The sequence below is a fragment of the Oculina patagonica genome, chromosome 14, assembly GCF_052425735.1.
Source record: "Oculina patagonica isolate OP01 chromosome 14, crgOcupat, whole genome shotgun sequence".
NCBI classification, from domain to species: Eukaryota; Metazoa; Cnidaria; class Anthozoa; order Scleractinia; family Oculinidae; genus Oculina; species Oculina patagonica.
Window position 1 is genome coordinate 4,991,431 of NC_135771.1, and position 13,729 is coordinate 5,005,159.

A 13,729-nucleotide genomic window follows, 5' to 3' on the forward strand; every position below is an offset into this window, starting at 1 on the left:
ATGTAGATATTTGATTACCTTGCGATTTTCTGCCTTAATTCTTCGTTTTCAGGTGGCAACGCTATATACACAAAAGGTTCAACGGCTATTGAAATGGTTCTCTCAGTTGCGATCAGTTGCTGAAATTTTATTAAAACATTAATTTTACAAAGTCTTCCAAAATAATTACACTTACGTCGTCCTCCCCTGCAGTACCCCCATAGTTTTCTCCTGTTGTAGTCCGGAGTAATTGGGCACCAGGTCCTTCCGTTTTTCATCCTGGCGCAACTGTTGTATCGACGCCCGCGATACACGAATGGCAACGAACAGCAGTAGCCCTTTGTAGTGCGATAACGACACTTTCCTAGAAGGAAAACGACATTGTAAAAAACATGTTTTCTCGTAAAGTTAAATGTGTCCCCTGCAAGCTTGTTCATACACGAATTGAATATTTGTTAAGCAGCTGTATGCCAAACTTTTTTGTTACAATTTTGGGGAACGAAACAAACTTCAAAATTCACCACTTCACGTTCTTTTTTGTTCAAATTTTCTTTTTGAAATTTTACGGTTCAGGGTTGTGACATGCCAAACGCCTATTCCTTTCAAACCACTATTTGAGCAGATCTTTCCAAAAAAACTCACCTGAAATCCTGTAGACATCATTGGCCCATGGTCCTCCTTTGCCTCTTCGGCATCTGTTTGACCGACCATATTTTGCAAAGGTTCTATGAGCCCGCGGTCCTGATGCACACCAGCCGCCATGTTGGACTCCTATGAATTTGTAACCACGCCTGGCTGCATCTAGGGCGCATTTCTTTATGGCGTATTTACGATGTCGGTAGCTTCCCCTTAGAAGAATACTTCTTCCGTCCAGTTGCGGAATGGCTCGACGACCTGTGTCTTTGAAACAACCGACTCTCTGGACTAAATTATTGATTAGGAAAAAGAAGTGCATTGTTAGTGTAACTATTACAAAAAAACTCGACTAGAGCAGTTTTCAATTGAGTGTCGTAAAACCAAAACCAAAGTAATCACTCTAGCCAATCACAAAGAACACAGACAATCCAGTAAACCAATCAAAACTCGAAGCAAATACATGTAGCTGGCACAAAGCGCGGGAAATGTGCGCGAGCGAGTCACGATTGGTTTTGGTTTTACTCCTGATTGGCTGAGAAAGTGGCGCGAGATTTTTAAGCCAATCACTAAGCGTAGTAATGCAAAACCAAAGCAAACGCAATTAACTTTCGACAATCAAGTGAAAACCGCTCTATTATAATAGTTCTACTGATAAAAATGACTTCTTACGTGATAAGTGACCATTCACTCGGGATATAGATCATGACATAAAACGCTGTTTCTAAGACTTGTGGTTTTAAGAAAGACATGAAACAAGCAAATTCGTATGGACAGCTGAGTGCTACGATTATCGTTTTAAGCATATTTTAACGTATTGCAAATTCAAAATGAGAAATGTGGATATAACTTGCTGAATCATGGTCACGGAATTCTTAAAAAAAAATGAAAAAATGCAAGGGTGTCACTTGGCAATGGTAACCTGCTTGCATATAGCATTGCCGTAAACTAGCTGACACATTCTGACCTGTATACTGTTAAAAAACGTAGATCAATCAGGGTGGCTTTCTCAGTTTCTCTCATCAGTCATAAAGTTGTTTTTTGCCAACTTATTTTTCCCTTTGAAATTGAAGTCAAGAAGAGTGCAAAGAACAATCGGCAGATTTGCAAAATGGGTGAACGTGGGTAAATAACAGGCTAGGGAAGGATGGCAGAATTTAGCTCACAGACAGTTTAACGTTTTGGATCAAACAGATAAGCGGCAAAGCCGCGAAAACGACAGGGACGGTCTTTATGGTATAACTTACGTGTGACTGACAGCGTGACTCTGATAATAGGAGCTGTAAAGGAAAATATAAAGCATTATTAAAAACTAGCAATGTTATATTGCAATTCCTGCGTTTCGATTGGTTAACAGGCAATGGTATATGAGCTCATTGACCACAAATATGGTAGCCGATACGCGTCAACTAAAATAGCTGGGGAACTCAAATAATGCAATTCTTTGGGCGTTCTTAATAAAACAATTATTCCACTCGCGCTTGTTGGATATGAGATCGTTATAGCCAACTCGGCGCTACGCGCCTCGTTGTCTATCTACCATCTCATATCCAACGCGCGCTCGTGGAATAATTGTTAATTATAATGCATGAATGTGACATTTCTTTTATAATATATCATATACTTGTAAGGGAATCAATACTGAATGTTGATAAAACAAGAAGTCGTTCTTTAGGTCACAGTGTGAGTGATTAAAACACGTGTAGAAAACAAGTAAATAATTAATGTGAAAAAGGGTCATCACAATTGTATAAATATGATAATTTATTTATGATGATTTAAATAATTATAACATTTTGATCACAGCAACTTAAGTAATTATGATTATTTACTCCTTACCCCTTCCTCCTGGACAGTAACCCCACAGTTTATCCGCGTCATAGCTTGGAGTAACCGCACACCATGGTCGTCCCTTGGATCTAACTGTGGTGCAGCGAGTGTATCGTCTGCCGCGATAAATGAACGGGAACACACAGCATTCACCGCGAGTTGTTCGTGCGCGGCATGATCCTGTAGACAAGGGATTAACAAGAGGCTAAAGATAAAGGGTTACTAAATATGTCTTCACGTTACTGTGGTTTTCACAACATGAATGAAATAAAAGTATTTTTACCCCTCTCCCCCCCAAGATGGAATGCTCCAACCACCAACAAATGCGTTGGAAAGGTTTGCACTTTCTTTTTTGCCTCCCCTCCCCGATTAAATGTCGAGTAAATAGCAACCTTCCTCTCACAATTGTAATGTGAGGTTTCATCACTGGAGAGCGGAGTTGGGGGTGGGGTTAGGGTGGCGCTAGGGCTGAAGAGTTCAGGAAGGGTGATGAAGGAGCTACGTCATGGACAACGCATCTCGAAAAAACTAGCAAGTTTTTTTCAGGCTTGCATTGTCATTTGTAATTTGTCTTAATTAATCTTCGTCAGTCAAAACCGATCTTAGTTATTTTCTCGTTTTTACTACTCCTTTTCTGTTTTTCTATGTTTGAAAACTATTATTCTGAGGTTTCCTTTAATTTGAAAAATTGACTCATACACCGTGACAATGCTCCTAAAATTTAAGTTAATTTGATATATTTTACAACCTATTTAACTCTTTTTATCAGTAGTTGCAGTCCATCACTTTTTCAGATCTCCCAGCAACTCGCAGAAAGGAAGAGAGCCACCGTGAGAAAACTGTCTTCCAGAGAAAACAACACACAAATTCCCTACAATAAAACATCAAGGGCCAAGCAGTTTTTATACCTCTCAGAACGTAGACATCATTGGCCCAAGGTCCTCCCTTGCCTCTCCTACATCTGTTAGATCTCCCGTATCTGCTATATGTTCGGTACGCATGTCTCGCCGATGCACACCAACCCTGATGTTGTACCGCGAACACGCTATAGCCTCGCCTCTTTGCAGCCAGAGCACATTTCTTAATTGCATATCGTCTTCGGCGGTAGTGTCCTTTAAGAAGACGACTTCTGCCTTCCATGGTTGATATGGCTCGTCTTCCAGTATCTCTGAAGCATCCCAGTCCCTTCGCTAGGGAGAAAAGAAACTAACAGATGAGCTTTTTACAAGGTAAGATGTGCCTCTTCACCACATAAGCGGCGGAGCAATGGGGAAGGGGGGAGGGGGGCTGTAGCTCCTCAAACAAAAAATTGTGGGGGGGGGGGGTCAGCCCCTCACATTTCAGTGCTGAAAGTATCATTAGCGCAGTATAAAATTGGTTTGTCAAGTTACAAATCATTTAATCAGGATCATGCTTGGCAGGATAATATGGTGTATGACTTTCAACGAAACTCATTCCACCCCAAAATGCTACTAGGAGAGGTCAGCAATTTGTTAAGGTTGTATTTGTTATTGCCTGTGGACTTAAGAGCGTACATTTTCCACCCTCCGACGTCTAAAGAACAATCCAAAAAGCACCACGAAGCAGGATCGTCTGAACTGCCTAGTTATGCGTTGTCACAAATCGATTACAGACACACCGGATAATGTTTACCAGTCCCGCACAGTTATCAGATTTGATAACCTCGTGACGTCACAACATGGCGCCATTTTGCAACTCGGTGAGATTTCGGAGGACATCTCGTTTGTTCGTCTATTTTTCGGTTGTGTTCGTGTGTTCTACCCATAGTTCTACGCGATGACCTTGAGAGAAAGATGAACTTCAAAAGTGCATAAAATGGCGAGCGTCGGTGGTGAGTTGTGCGGGTATTTGTTTGACGATTTGAAGAGATCGCTCGAGGATGACAGTTCATTCCAGGTATGTTTATATTCTTTGCCGTCAATTTTAAGTCAGTTGCGCATTTTTGTGGAACACGTAGAAAATATGGTGTGTTCTTCAGTTATTTTTCTTTCGATTTATCGCTTGCTCATCCGAGGGCACAAAGAATTGTACGAGGGCACTATGGTTTTGTGATTTGCTCTCTGATTCCTCTACTGACCGCCATGTTTAATTGTTTGTGTTTCTAGTGTACGTTCTATAGAATGAGTAGACTTAAATGGCTAAATAATGGATTTTCACATACAGAAAATCGTTCGTTTGTTTCTTTACTGCTTATGTTTGGAGGGCTTAGTGCTACCGTCCGTAGTCCTTTTGTGGTTGACAGTGAAATCAGCGAAGTATGAGAAACACTATCGCGGCACGCAGTCACCAAGTCTTTGAATTTATGGCCGCTGTATGCGCAATGGAATTTGAGCGGGCTTTATTTTGTTTGTTAAACACGCTTTCAGTTCGCCCTATCCTTCGCGCAACCCGCTTACAGAACGAGTAATACACATTTATCTGTTTATTCGACTTAACCATCGCGCAACACGCTTTCAGAACGAGTACTACACATCTACTTTCCAATCTTGGACATATCCTTCGAACAATTGTTATGTAATATCATGAACTGCGTTACTGCGGTAGACGGTATATTTATCTCTTTCATTTTGCATACAGATCTAGAAAATCGTTCGTTTGTTTCTTTACTGCTTATGTTTAGAGGGTGAAGTGGTACCGTCTACAGTCGTTTAGTGGTAGACAGTGAAATTAGCGAAGTATTATGAGCAATTGTTATCGCGGCACGTAGTCACAAAGTCTTTGAATTTGTAATGAGCGGGCTTTATTTTGTCTGTTATACACGCTTTCAGAACGAGTAATACACATCTGTAATACACATCAACATATAAAGAACGAGTAACAGATCTATTCAACTTATTCTTCGCGCAACACGCTATCAGAGCGAGTAATACACATCTGTAATACACATCAACATATAAAGAACGAGTAACAGATCTATTCAACTTATTCTTCGCGCAACACGCTATCAGAGCGAGTAATACACATCTACTTTTCAATCTTCAACATATCGGCTCCGAACAATTGTTATGTAAATTCGAAGCGCGTGACTGCGGTAGACGGTATATTTTTCTCTTTCATCTTGTCACGCTTATTAACCCAAATATTTCTTTATTCCACAGATCATCGAAGCAACTGACCGCCGAAGGCACTGAGACGAAGAAGTTCTGAGTATGAACTCAATAAACAACGCATCTTTTATTTCTCTACCTTTGTATCGGTTTCGTTCTTGTCGTAGTTAATAAATATTAGCAGCGTTGGTGATGAAATTGCTTCAAATAAAGGCATTCACTGTTATATTGATGTACTAGTACACTTGGACAAATTCAAAAGTCTCAACAAATTTGGAGAAATACTTTTTTACAAGCAAGGGGAATACGATAAAAGCTAATAAACTCCGGATGTCCGGAAACCTAAGACCTAAGATCTAAGACCGCGCGCGTTCGATGACCTAATCTAAATATGCTTTGTCTGTTATTTTCGACAAGAATTTAAACGTAAATGCATGCGGCCAAGAGAAAATTCAAATCTAGACTTTTTTATCTTTAATTTAGTGTACAATTTGAATCGCATTTAACTGAGAGCCGTATGAACAAGCTTTCTTGAAATGGCCGCCATATTAAAATGAGAACTGTTGCCATGATAACATGTCACATGAGCTCAAACTTGGGGGTTGATTGGCTAATGGTTTGTTTTGGCCGTGGTTATCAAATCTGATAACTGTGCCGGGCTGTTTACGACATTTCTGAAAATTGGAAGGGAAATTAGAAATTGCCCCCCCCCCCCCCCCCCCCCCTTGACGTTTCGAAATGCTCCGCCCCCTGTGCAGCAACAGGCGAACATTCCACTATGGTGAAAAAATTTGTTAACCGTAACTAAACACTTTCAGGCAATGCCAAATATATTTTCTCTGTAAGGTAAGTTGCAGATGGGTTGATAGTCACAGATAGTTCAAGAGAAATTGTAGGTAAATTGAATTTCTTTTACAAGCTTTGAATTCAGATGCTCTGTATCCTGCTCTGACACGAAAATGGTAACATTTGATTTAAAAAAGGTCTTTGTTCTCGAAACGCCATTTATAACAGAGGTTGAATCTTTTCAAAAGAATAAAACCATAAATATGAACCTAAAAAGGTATGAAGAGCAGTCAGTCCGACAGTTGAAAGTTCAATAAATTTTGCTTTACTTACCCAATAAACCCACTGTGACGCGAATCACTTTGCCTGAAAAACAAACAAAAGCAATGTTAATTTTCAAACGTTATCATTTTCTAACAAGCCACATATTTGCTTTCATTGGATCGCCATCATTAGACTCCTATGCCACTCACTGGGTTATTACTTTCCGTTTCTTAAAGAGTTGTAAAACTGATGGTATTGTATATATCACTGACTTTTCAAGTCTAAAAGGGTTCTCCAACAGTTCTTGAGACAACTCTTATATAATTAATTTAGTATAAGAGACATTTAAAAAAAAGAGGGCCACACGATGTATGGAGGACTATTGCAAAACTATTTGCCGGATCTCACGTAATTTAGAGATGCACATACTAGAACTTGCTCATGGTGTATAACTTATTTTTTCAACTAAAATGCATGGCTAGAACGATGACATATATTTTTGGCCAAGTTTTTTATTTCAACATAAGTCCATAGGCTTCTGCATCTGAGGTATGAGGAGATTACTTTTGGGGGCTTATTTCCTGAATTGCAGGGTATATAAAGAGTGTATGGTGCAAATACAAAATGTAACAGCAATTTACATGTATGAATAATTGATGTGGTACTAACCTCTGCTCGAAGGGACAACAGGTCGTATTGGTCTGGGACGTCCACCTAATATGATGAAATGTTAGTAAACTGACATGAGGTAAATGAAATTGTTAAAAAGGATTTCTCTTGACATATTACTACACATTTCTCAGATTTAATTGTATTTTAAGGGGAAAAAACATGCACCTTTTCATCATTGGTCAGATTTCCCACCCTACCCAACCCTACCATAAGGATAAATTCTTATCCCACCCAACCCTGCTTACCAGCACAGTTGCCCCACTTCTTGTCTCTGTCAAAGTTGGGTGTGAGAGCGCACCATGGTCGATTGTGACGGGTCCTTGTACAACTGTTGTACCGACGGCCTTTGTAGATGAACGGGAACCTGCAGCAGTAACCATTTGTGACCCTTTTTCTGCACGAACCTAAGAAACAATATGAAATTCTTTTATTGCTATTAAGATATTTATTGCATACGAAGTACATTGTACATTCATAAAATTAATTTAATTGCATTTGAAATTATTAAACAATAAGAAGCAAAACACGTAATTCATATAATTGTACATTTTATACATGTGCTTGTAATTGTAATGATAAAAAAATAAAAACAAAAACACGTCAAACGATGTATGTTTTGTAACATAATTATGATACAAATTCACTTTAAAAAACAGAAAAAACCTGATTTTGATACATGGTTCAACTACGCCCCAGTAGCAGGTTTAACGAAGTGTAATTATTATAGCAGTATTATAGCCTCCTCAAGTATTTCACCAGGAATTATGTTGCAATAAGTAACTTATAGCCTGTGCATACGGCTATTTCAATTAACGGTGTCCAACCAAAGCTTAAAGACAAGACCGATTGGTAGCATGGATAGAAGAAAAAAGCAACAATACTTAAAGATAACAATGACACGACAAACGCGAAATAATTGGAACGTTTTCTTTCTCGGCAGACATGTGGAAACAAGGTTCTTTAAGTCTCACTGAATTTTTAAAGACTTTTCAAAACTCAAAGCTACTCAACAGCGAAAGTAGCCTACAGAAAAAGGCCTCCTGAATTCTTCACGTGCAAAAAAACAAACTTAAACCTTTCCTATAGAACAATACGCAAATTTCAGTGAATACCCAGACCACTATTTGGTCTTGTCTTTATGCTTTAAGCTTTGATCTGACGGTAATTGAAAAAGCTGTATAACTAAATGTAAACCTACCAGATAAAAAGTACACGTCATTTGCCCACGGTCCTCCTTTGCCGTTCCTGCATCGATTGTATCGTCCATACTTCCTGTAGGTCAAGTGAGCCCTTGGACCTGTAGCGCACCATCCTTGATGCTGGACTGCGAAGGCTCTGTAACGACGCTTTGCAGCTTCTAAAGCACATTTTATGATGGCATCTTTTCTTCTCCGATAGTAGCCCTTGACAAGGATACTTCTGCCATCCATTTGTGGAATGGCTCGGCGACCTGTATCTCTGTAACAGCCTCGGGATCGCACTAAAATTGAAAGTGCAGTCTCAATGAGTTCAATGCTAAAGGGATTGTGTCACGGAAAAGTTAATTTTATGTTATTAAATTTTCTCAAATATTCGAAATGTTTGCAAAGAAATTAATTCTATGATACTAAATGACAAAACCATAGCTTCATTGCAGCCAAATGTGTCTCCTGGGCGTTATAATTTAAAGTAACAAGCAGACAAGATGAACTTTGAAAACTGTTGGCCGGACCACATTTCAAAAACCCAGATCACAATCCCTTTCAATCTTCGCCACTTTTGGCAATCCATACCTTCTTTTGCATTTGGTGTGTTATTTAAATATTTCTTCACCGTTTAAAGAGGCTATTTTATATATTTACACGAATTTGATGGTCATTTGCTATGCCTAAGTTTGGTTAAAATCCGTGACACCTCAGAAATGTGTAAACTGGTCAACTAAAACCTGTACAATTACTTACTCACAACTCCACTCGTGACTCTTGTTGCTGGAGCTGACAAACAAACAAAGTTTATCAAGGCCATTAGTCAAACAATCACAACTACATATGTTCAACATTTCGTTAACTATTGTAAACTTCATTTAAAAGCAGCTAAATCAAATGGTTTCAATATTGTTTCAAAAGTGAGATATGAAAATGAGAACAAGGCTCTTACATCCAGCTACCCACAAAAACAATGGATGATTTTTCCATTTTCATACTCAAAGTACATAATCCCAAGACCCAGCGACAGTGGCTTGAATATAATTTATGCCTTGTTTGTCTGTTCAACATCACAGTAACTTTTGAATGATTTAGATCTGAAAAAAGTTGGTCTTGCGAACAAGCACATGATGGATATATTTTAGCCGCAATGTGGGTGTTTGAAGTATACTAAACGAAATCATGCGAACAGACTGAAGGCAAAAAAAATCTTGGTTTCTTGTTTGACTGGGAAGGATAGTTACAGCACAAAATCCCACGTTCTTCATCGCAAGCACAGAAACAATATTAGTTAATGATGCATTTTGCAATGAGTTGTATGACAACAAACAAATTGTATTTTTACTTATTTTTAGACGTTGGTGTGATATCCGTATGGACTTTTTACCAACATATTAAATGTAGAATGTAGAATGTTGAAGAAATGTTGAAAACATTTAAATTAAAGGGAAAGTATCGTGGGGATTTTGCTTTGATGTATTTGTGGCCATAACGCAGCTAAAACTATGACTTAATAGCTTCGCTCATTCGAGAGAAGCGTCTAGAACACCAAGGTGAAGATATTTAGTGAATCATTCAAAGGAGAGGAAAGTGTAATAAGGTGAGAAGTGGTCGCAAGTCAAATACTTGGAAAAAAGATTTTCCGAGTTCCCCAACGGGAGTCGAACCCATGACCTTCCAGAATACCGGTTGGACGCTCTAACCACTGAGCTATGGGAGACTCATGGTGACCGAGGTCATATATATTATCCACTTATTTTCACTTTAATCCAAGTCACCACTTATCATATATTCACATTTATCATTTGGACAGTTAGAGCGTCCAACCGGTATTCTGGAAGGTCATGGGTTCGACTCCCGTTGGAGAACTCGGAAAATCTTTTTTCCGAGTATTTGACTTGCGACCACTTCTCCACTTATTTTCACTTGAATCCAAGTCACCACTTATCATACAAAGGGTAATAAGTTTTTACCGATTTATCCAAGACACATGGACAGAGTTTGAAAACGTCTGCCAGACGTTTTCAATTTTTAATTGAAATCTTATGCCTGTATAACTCATGATAATACTTCTTTTGTTACTTTAGTGGACTGTTATAGTCATTTTTAGCAAAGCTAGACCATTATTTTTAGGTTTCCATCTCTCTCCTTCGCAGAGGCCTCTTTCGTGTTTCGTACGGGCTGGGAAATGGGGAGAGGTGAAAAGTAAGCGCGCGGAGCCTGGAGAGAATCGAAACAAAAGCGCGCGGAGACACTGGGAAGGGTAAATGTTCGCCCTTCCCGTTGTTCCCCGCGCTCCCCCTATTTTTCATTTTTCGTGCTTTTCGCCTTCCTCCCCCCGTGTTTTTCGCCTACCCCCACTTAAGGATCCTCTGCGGAGGAGAGCGGGTTTCCATTAATGTAAATATTTCTTTTGACCTTTGACTTTTCAGTGGAGCTCATGATACTGCCCCTTTAAGGAAACAAAAGAACACTACATTGACATTACAAAACAGTTAAATACTACCTACCTCGTTTTCCCCTGCAGTACCCCCAGTGTTTGCTCTTTGGATAATCTGGTGTGATTGGACACCAGAATCGTCCACGCCGTGTTTTAGCACAACTGTTATATCGACGCCTGCGATATGTGAATGGGAACACACAGCAGTTGCCACGTGTAGTACGCTGTCTGCATTTGCCTGATAAAAGAATATGGGAGAAATTCTTTCTTAGATTTAACGATTTGTTCTTTCGTTGACATCTTGCTGCTTTAATAAAAAGTTTTATTCTTCATTCAAAATATTCCTTCATTTCTGACTGGTTTACAAACCCTGGCTAAATCCAGCTAACCGGCAAGCACCGACCAAATTGCACAAAATTGTAGGTTTAAAGGCTTCCGAAGACCTTTCGAGTCAATGTTTAGAACAACGTAAGCACCATGTGCTGTATTCAAAGCTGTAAATCTAATTATTAAAAATTGCATTTGTTCCAGCGCACGGGACACAAAGCTGAGAACAATAACGTGTAATAATTTGTGCAAAGAACTGAAAGAAAAAATTCTCAGGTATATTCCGTTTGTTGCTGACTTCAGTTGTCGCAGTTCGTGCTTACTCTATAAATAATTGCATGGGTCCTGCTCGACCTTAAACCTTGGTTATACAGACCTATTTTCAATAGTTAAGCATGCAGTTCAACCAAACCTGACACCCTGTAGACATCATTTGCCCATGGTCCTCCTTTTCCATTCCTACATCTGTTTGATCGTCCATACTTTGCAAACGTTCTTTGCGCCCGCGGTCCTGATGCACACCAGCCGCCATTTTGGACACCAAACACTGAGTAACCACGCCTTATGGCTACATAGGCACATTTTTCAATGGCTTTTCTTCTACGTTGGTAGTTTCCTCTTAACAGGGGACTTTTCCCATCTAGTTGCGGGATGGCTCTACGTGATGTATCTTTAAAGCAGCCAATCCTCTGCACTGAAAAAGAAATTCAGTGAAAAATTATGATGATGTAATGATGATGTAATGTTAAGCAATTTAATTACACATTTCCATAACTGTGAAATGTCAAAAATGTCATTTATCACATGTAATATTTCCTTAATAAGATGCAAGACAGCGATAACTTTTGTAGTGGAATTTATTGGTACTTACGTCTCAAAGGTGGTGTGAGTCTTATCGTGCGGACTGTAAAACAGAAAATAGAAATTATATGCATTGCTTATAATGAAAGAAACGGATCACAACCATGCTAAAAAATAGGAGGGACAAAAATTTTAGAAAGTAAGCATCATCGTTTATGGAAAATTTAATTTTCGCTGGGGTTGTCACAGCTGGTGTACTTAACCCCAATTTTTTTTACCGGATAAAATCCCTCTAATACACTGATCAATATGCCACAAAAAATGTTTGTGTTTGGTTAAAACCGCGACTTTTTATGAATTTTTAAAGTTGGGTTTAATTTTCGCACGACCGAGAGAACCGGAGACTGGGACTAGTGACGTCATTCTAGGATATAAGTGACAGCGCTTTGATCATAGTTCAATGCGATCTCGGTAGAATAGCTTGTTGTGGTCACCCGAAGCGACGTCTTGTTTTAATAATGGTACTTGTATTTCTCCACACTTTTCTTGAATTTTACATTACTCCATAACACAATTTCATTATCGAATCACATTTGAGAGTCTCAGTGGCAGCACTTTATATGTCCAGAATTGAACGCAAGTATTGTTTAATGAGTACCGGTACTTCATGTTTGACTCTGTTATTTGACATTTCCATATTACTTCATATTTGACAGATTTTGATAAGTTTTGGTGAACTTTTATTAATGAGGACACTTTGTGAGGCGTGTCATGAAGAACGTGCATCTCATTTGCGTTCAGTCCTAGACATATCTGAGTGGCATATATATATAGAAAATAGAAAGAGGAAAAACAGTTCGTGTTAATATAACAGGATGGCGATTTGAAAGGTTCGAAAGGCAATGAGTTCTTTTGCTTTACCTTTTCTTCCACAATAACCATACAACTTATCCGCATCATAATTTGGAGTAGTAGCACACCAAGGACGTTTGGACCCAGCTCTGGTACATCGGTTGTACCGTCTTCCACGATAGATGAACGGGAACACACAGCAAAAGTTCTGAGTGGTACGTTTGCGACATGTACCTGAGAATAAAAATAGAGTTGACAAAAGTTATCCTACATGTAAAACTGATGACATATGTTAAAAAAATGAGTCAGGAGAGGTAACTTGTTTTTGTTCATTTAATTAGAGGTCTTCTCTGCCAGCTAAGCCGTCATTGACTTGGGGTAAAAACAAGATTTCTATTTTATAAACGATTGTTTGAGCTATATAAGCTTATACATGTGTTTACGCATTTTCAGGATAGGAAAGCTCATACTCGGCTGTAAAGGTAATTGATTAAGTCATGTAAGCTTATGTAAGCCTTAATACATGTTCATGGGACTCCTCGATCTTTTCATCAAACAATGCTACATTTCATACTTGGCAAATGCGATAGTTAATATTGTAAAAATTCGATCGCTCAATTGTGCTATTTTATATGAAACATGTTTCGTTAGCTGCAGAGGAAAGATGTTAAACATTAACGTGTTTTATGGGTTCTACGAGGCTTTAAAAAGGCAGCTTGTACTTTATTAGAGGGTTTTTCAGTATCAAAAGCCTTTGCCACACAAAGAAACAAAGAACTTCTCTCTCCTTTCAAACAAACCTTTCAGAACGTAGACATCATTTGCCCAAGGCCCTCCCTTTCCATTCCTACATCTGTTATATCTTCCATATTTGGCATATGTTCGATAAGCGT

General features: G+C 38.9%; 1 protein-coding gene and 1 long non-coding RNA gene across 27 annotated transcripts in view; one reads left to right on the forward strand and one right to left on the reverse strand.

Moving 5' to 3' along the window:
- Positions 1–13,729, reverse strand: part of LOC144638083 (uncharacterized) — an 85,027-nt gene that overhangs the window by 48,867 nt on the left and 22,431 nt on the right. For 23 of the 26 annotated variants that reach the window (XM_078497190.1, XM_078497188.1, XM_078497191.1 and 20 more), the window contains 15 exons: positions 13,637–13,729; positions 12,906–13,070; positions 12,055–12,087; positions 11,596–11,877; positions 10,927–11,094; positions 9,173–9,205; positions 8,431–8,712; positions 7,478–7,636; positions 7,230–7,274; positions 6,630–6,662; positions 3,351–3,632; positions 2,452–2,622; positions 1,860–1,892; positions 622–903; positions 176–343 (listed from right to left, as the gene is read on the reverse strand). The exon at positions 13,637–13,729 is cut by the window's right edge and continues 189 nt beyond it. In XM_078497190.1, coding sequence (XP_078353316.1) covers positions 176–343; positions 622–903; positions 1,860–1,892; positions 2,452–2,622; positions 3,351–3,632; positions 6,630–6,662; positions 7,230–7,274; positions 7,478–7,636; positions 8,431–8,712; positions 9,173–9,205; positions 10,927–11,094; positions 11,596–11,877; positions 12,055–12,087; positions 12,906–13,070; positions 13,637–13,729 — 2,229 coding nt within the window. The remainder of the gene's footprint in view (positions 1–175; positions 344–621; positions 904–1,859; positions 1,893–2,451; positions 2,623–3,350; positions 3,633–6,629; positions 6,663–7,229; positions 7,275–7,477; positions 7,637–8,430; positions 8,713–9,172; positions 9,206–10,926; positions 11,095–11,595; positions 11,878–12,054; positions 12,088–12,905; positions 13,071–13,636) is intronic. The other 3 variants (XM_078497204.1, XM_078497203.1, XM_078497194.1) reach the window with 3 other exon arrangements.
- On the forward strand, positions 4,163–5,648 carry LOC144638399 (uncharacterized). The gene is made up of 2 exons (XR_013567930.1): positions 4,163–4,359; positions 5,562–5,648. It is a non-coding gene; the product is annotated as an uncharacterized LOC144638399 (long non-coding RNA).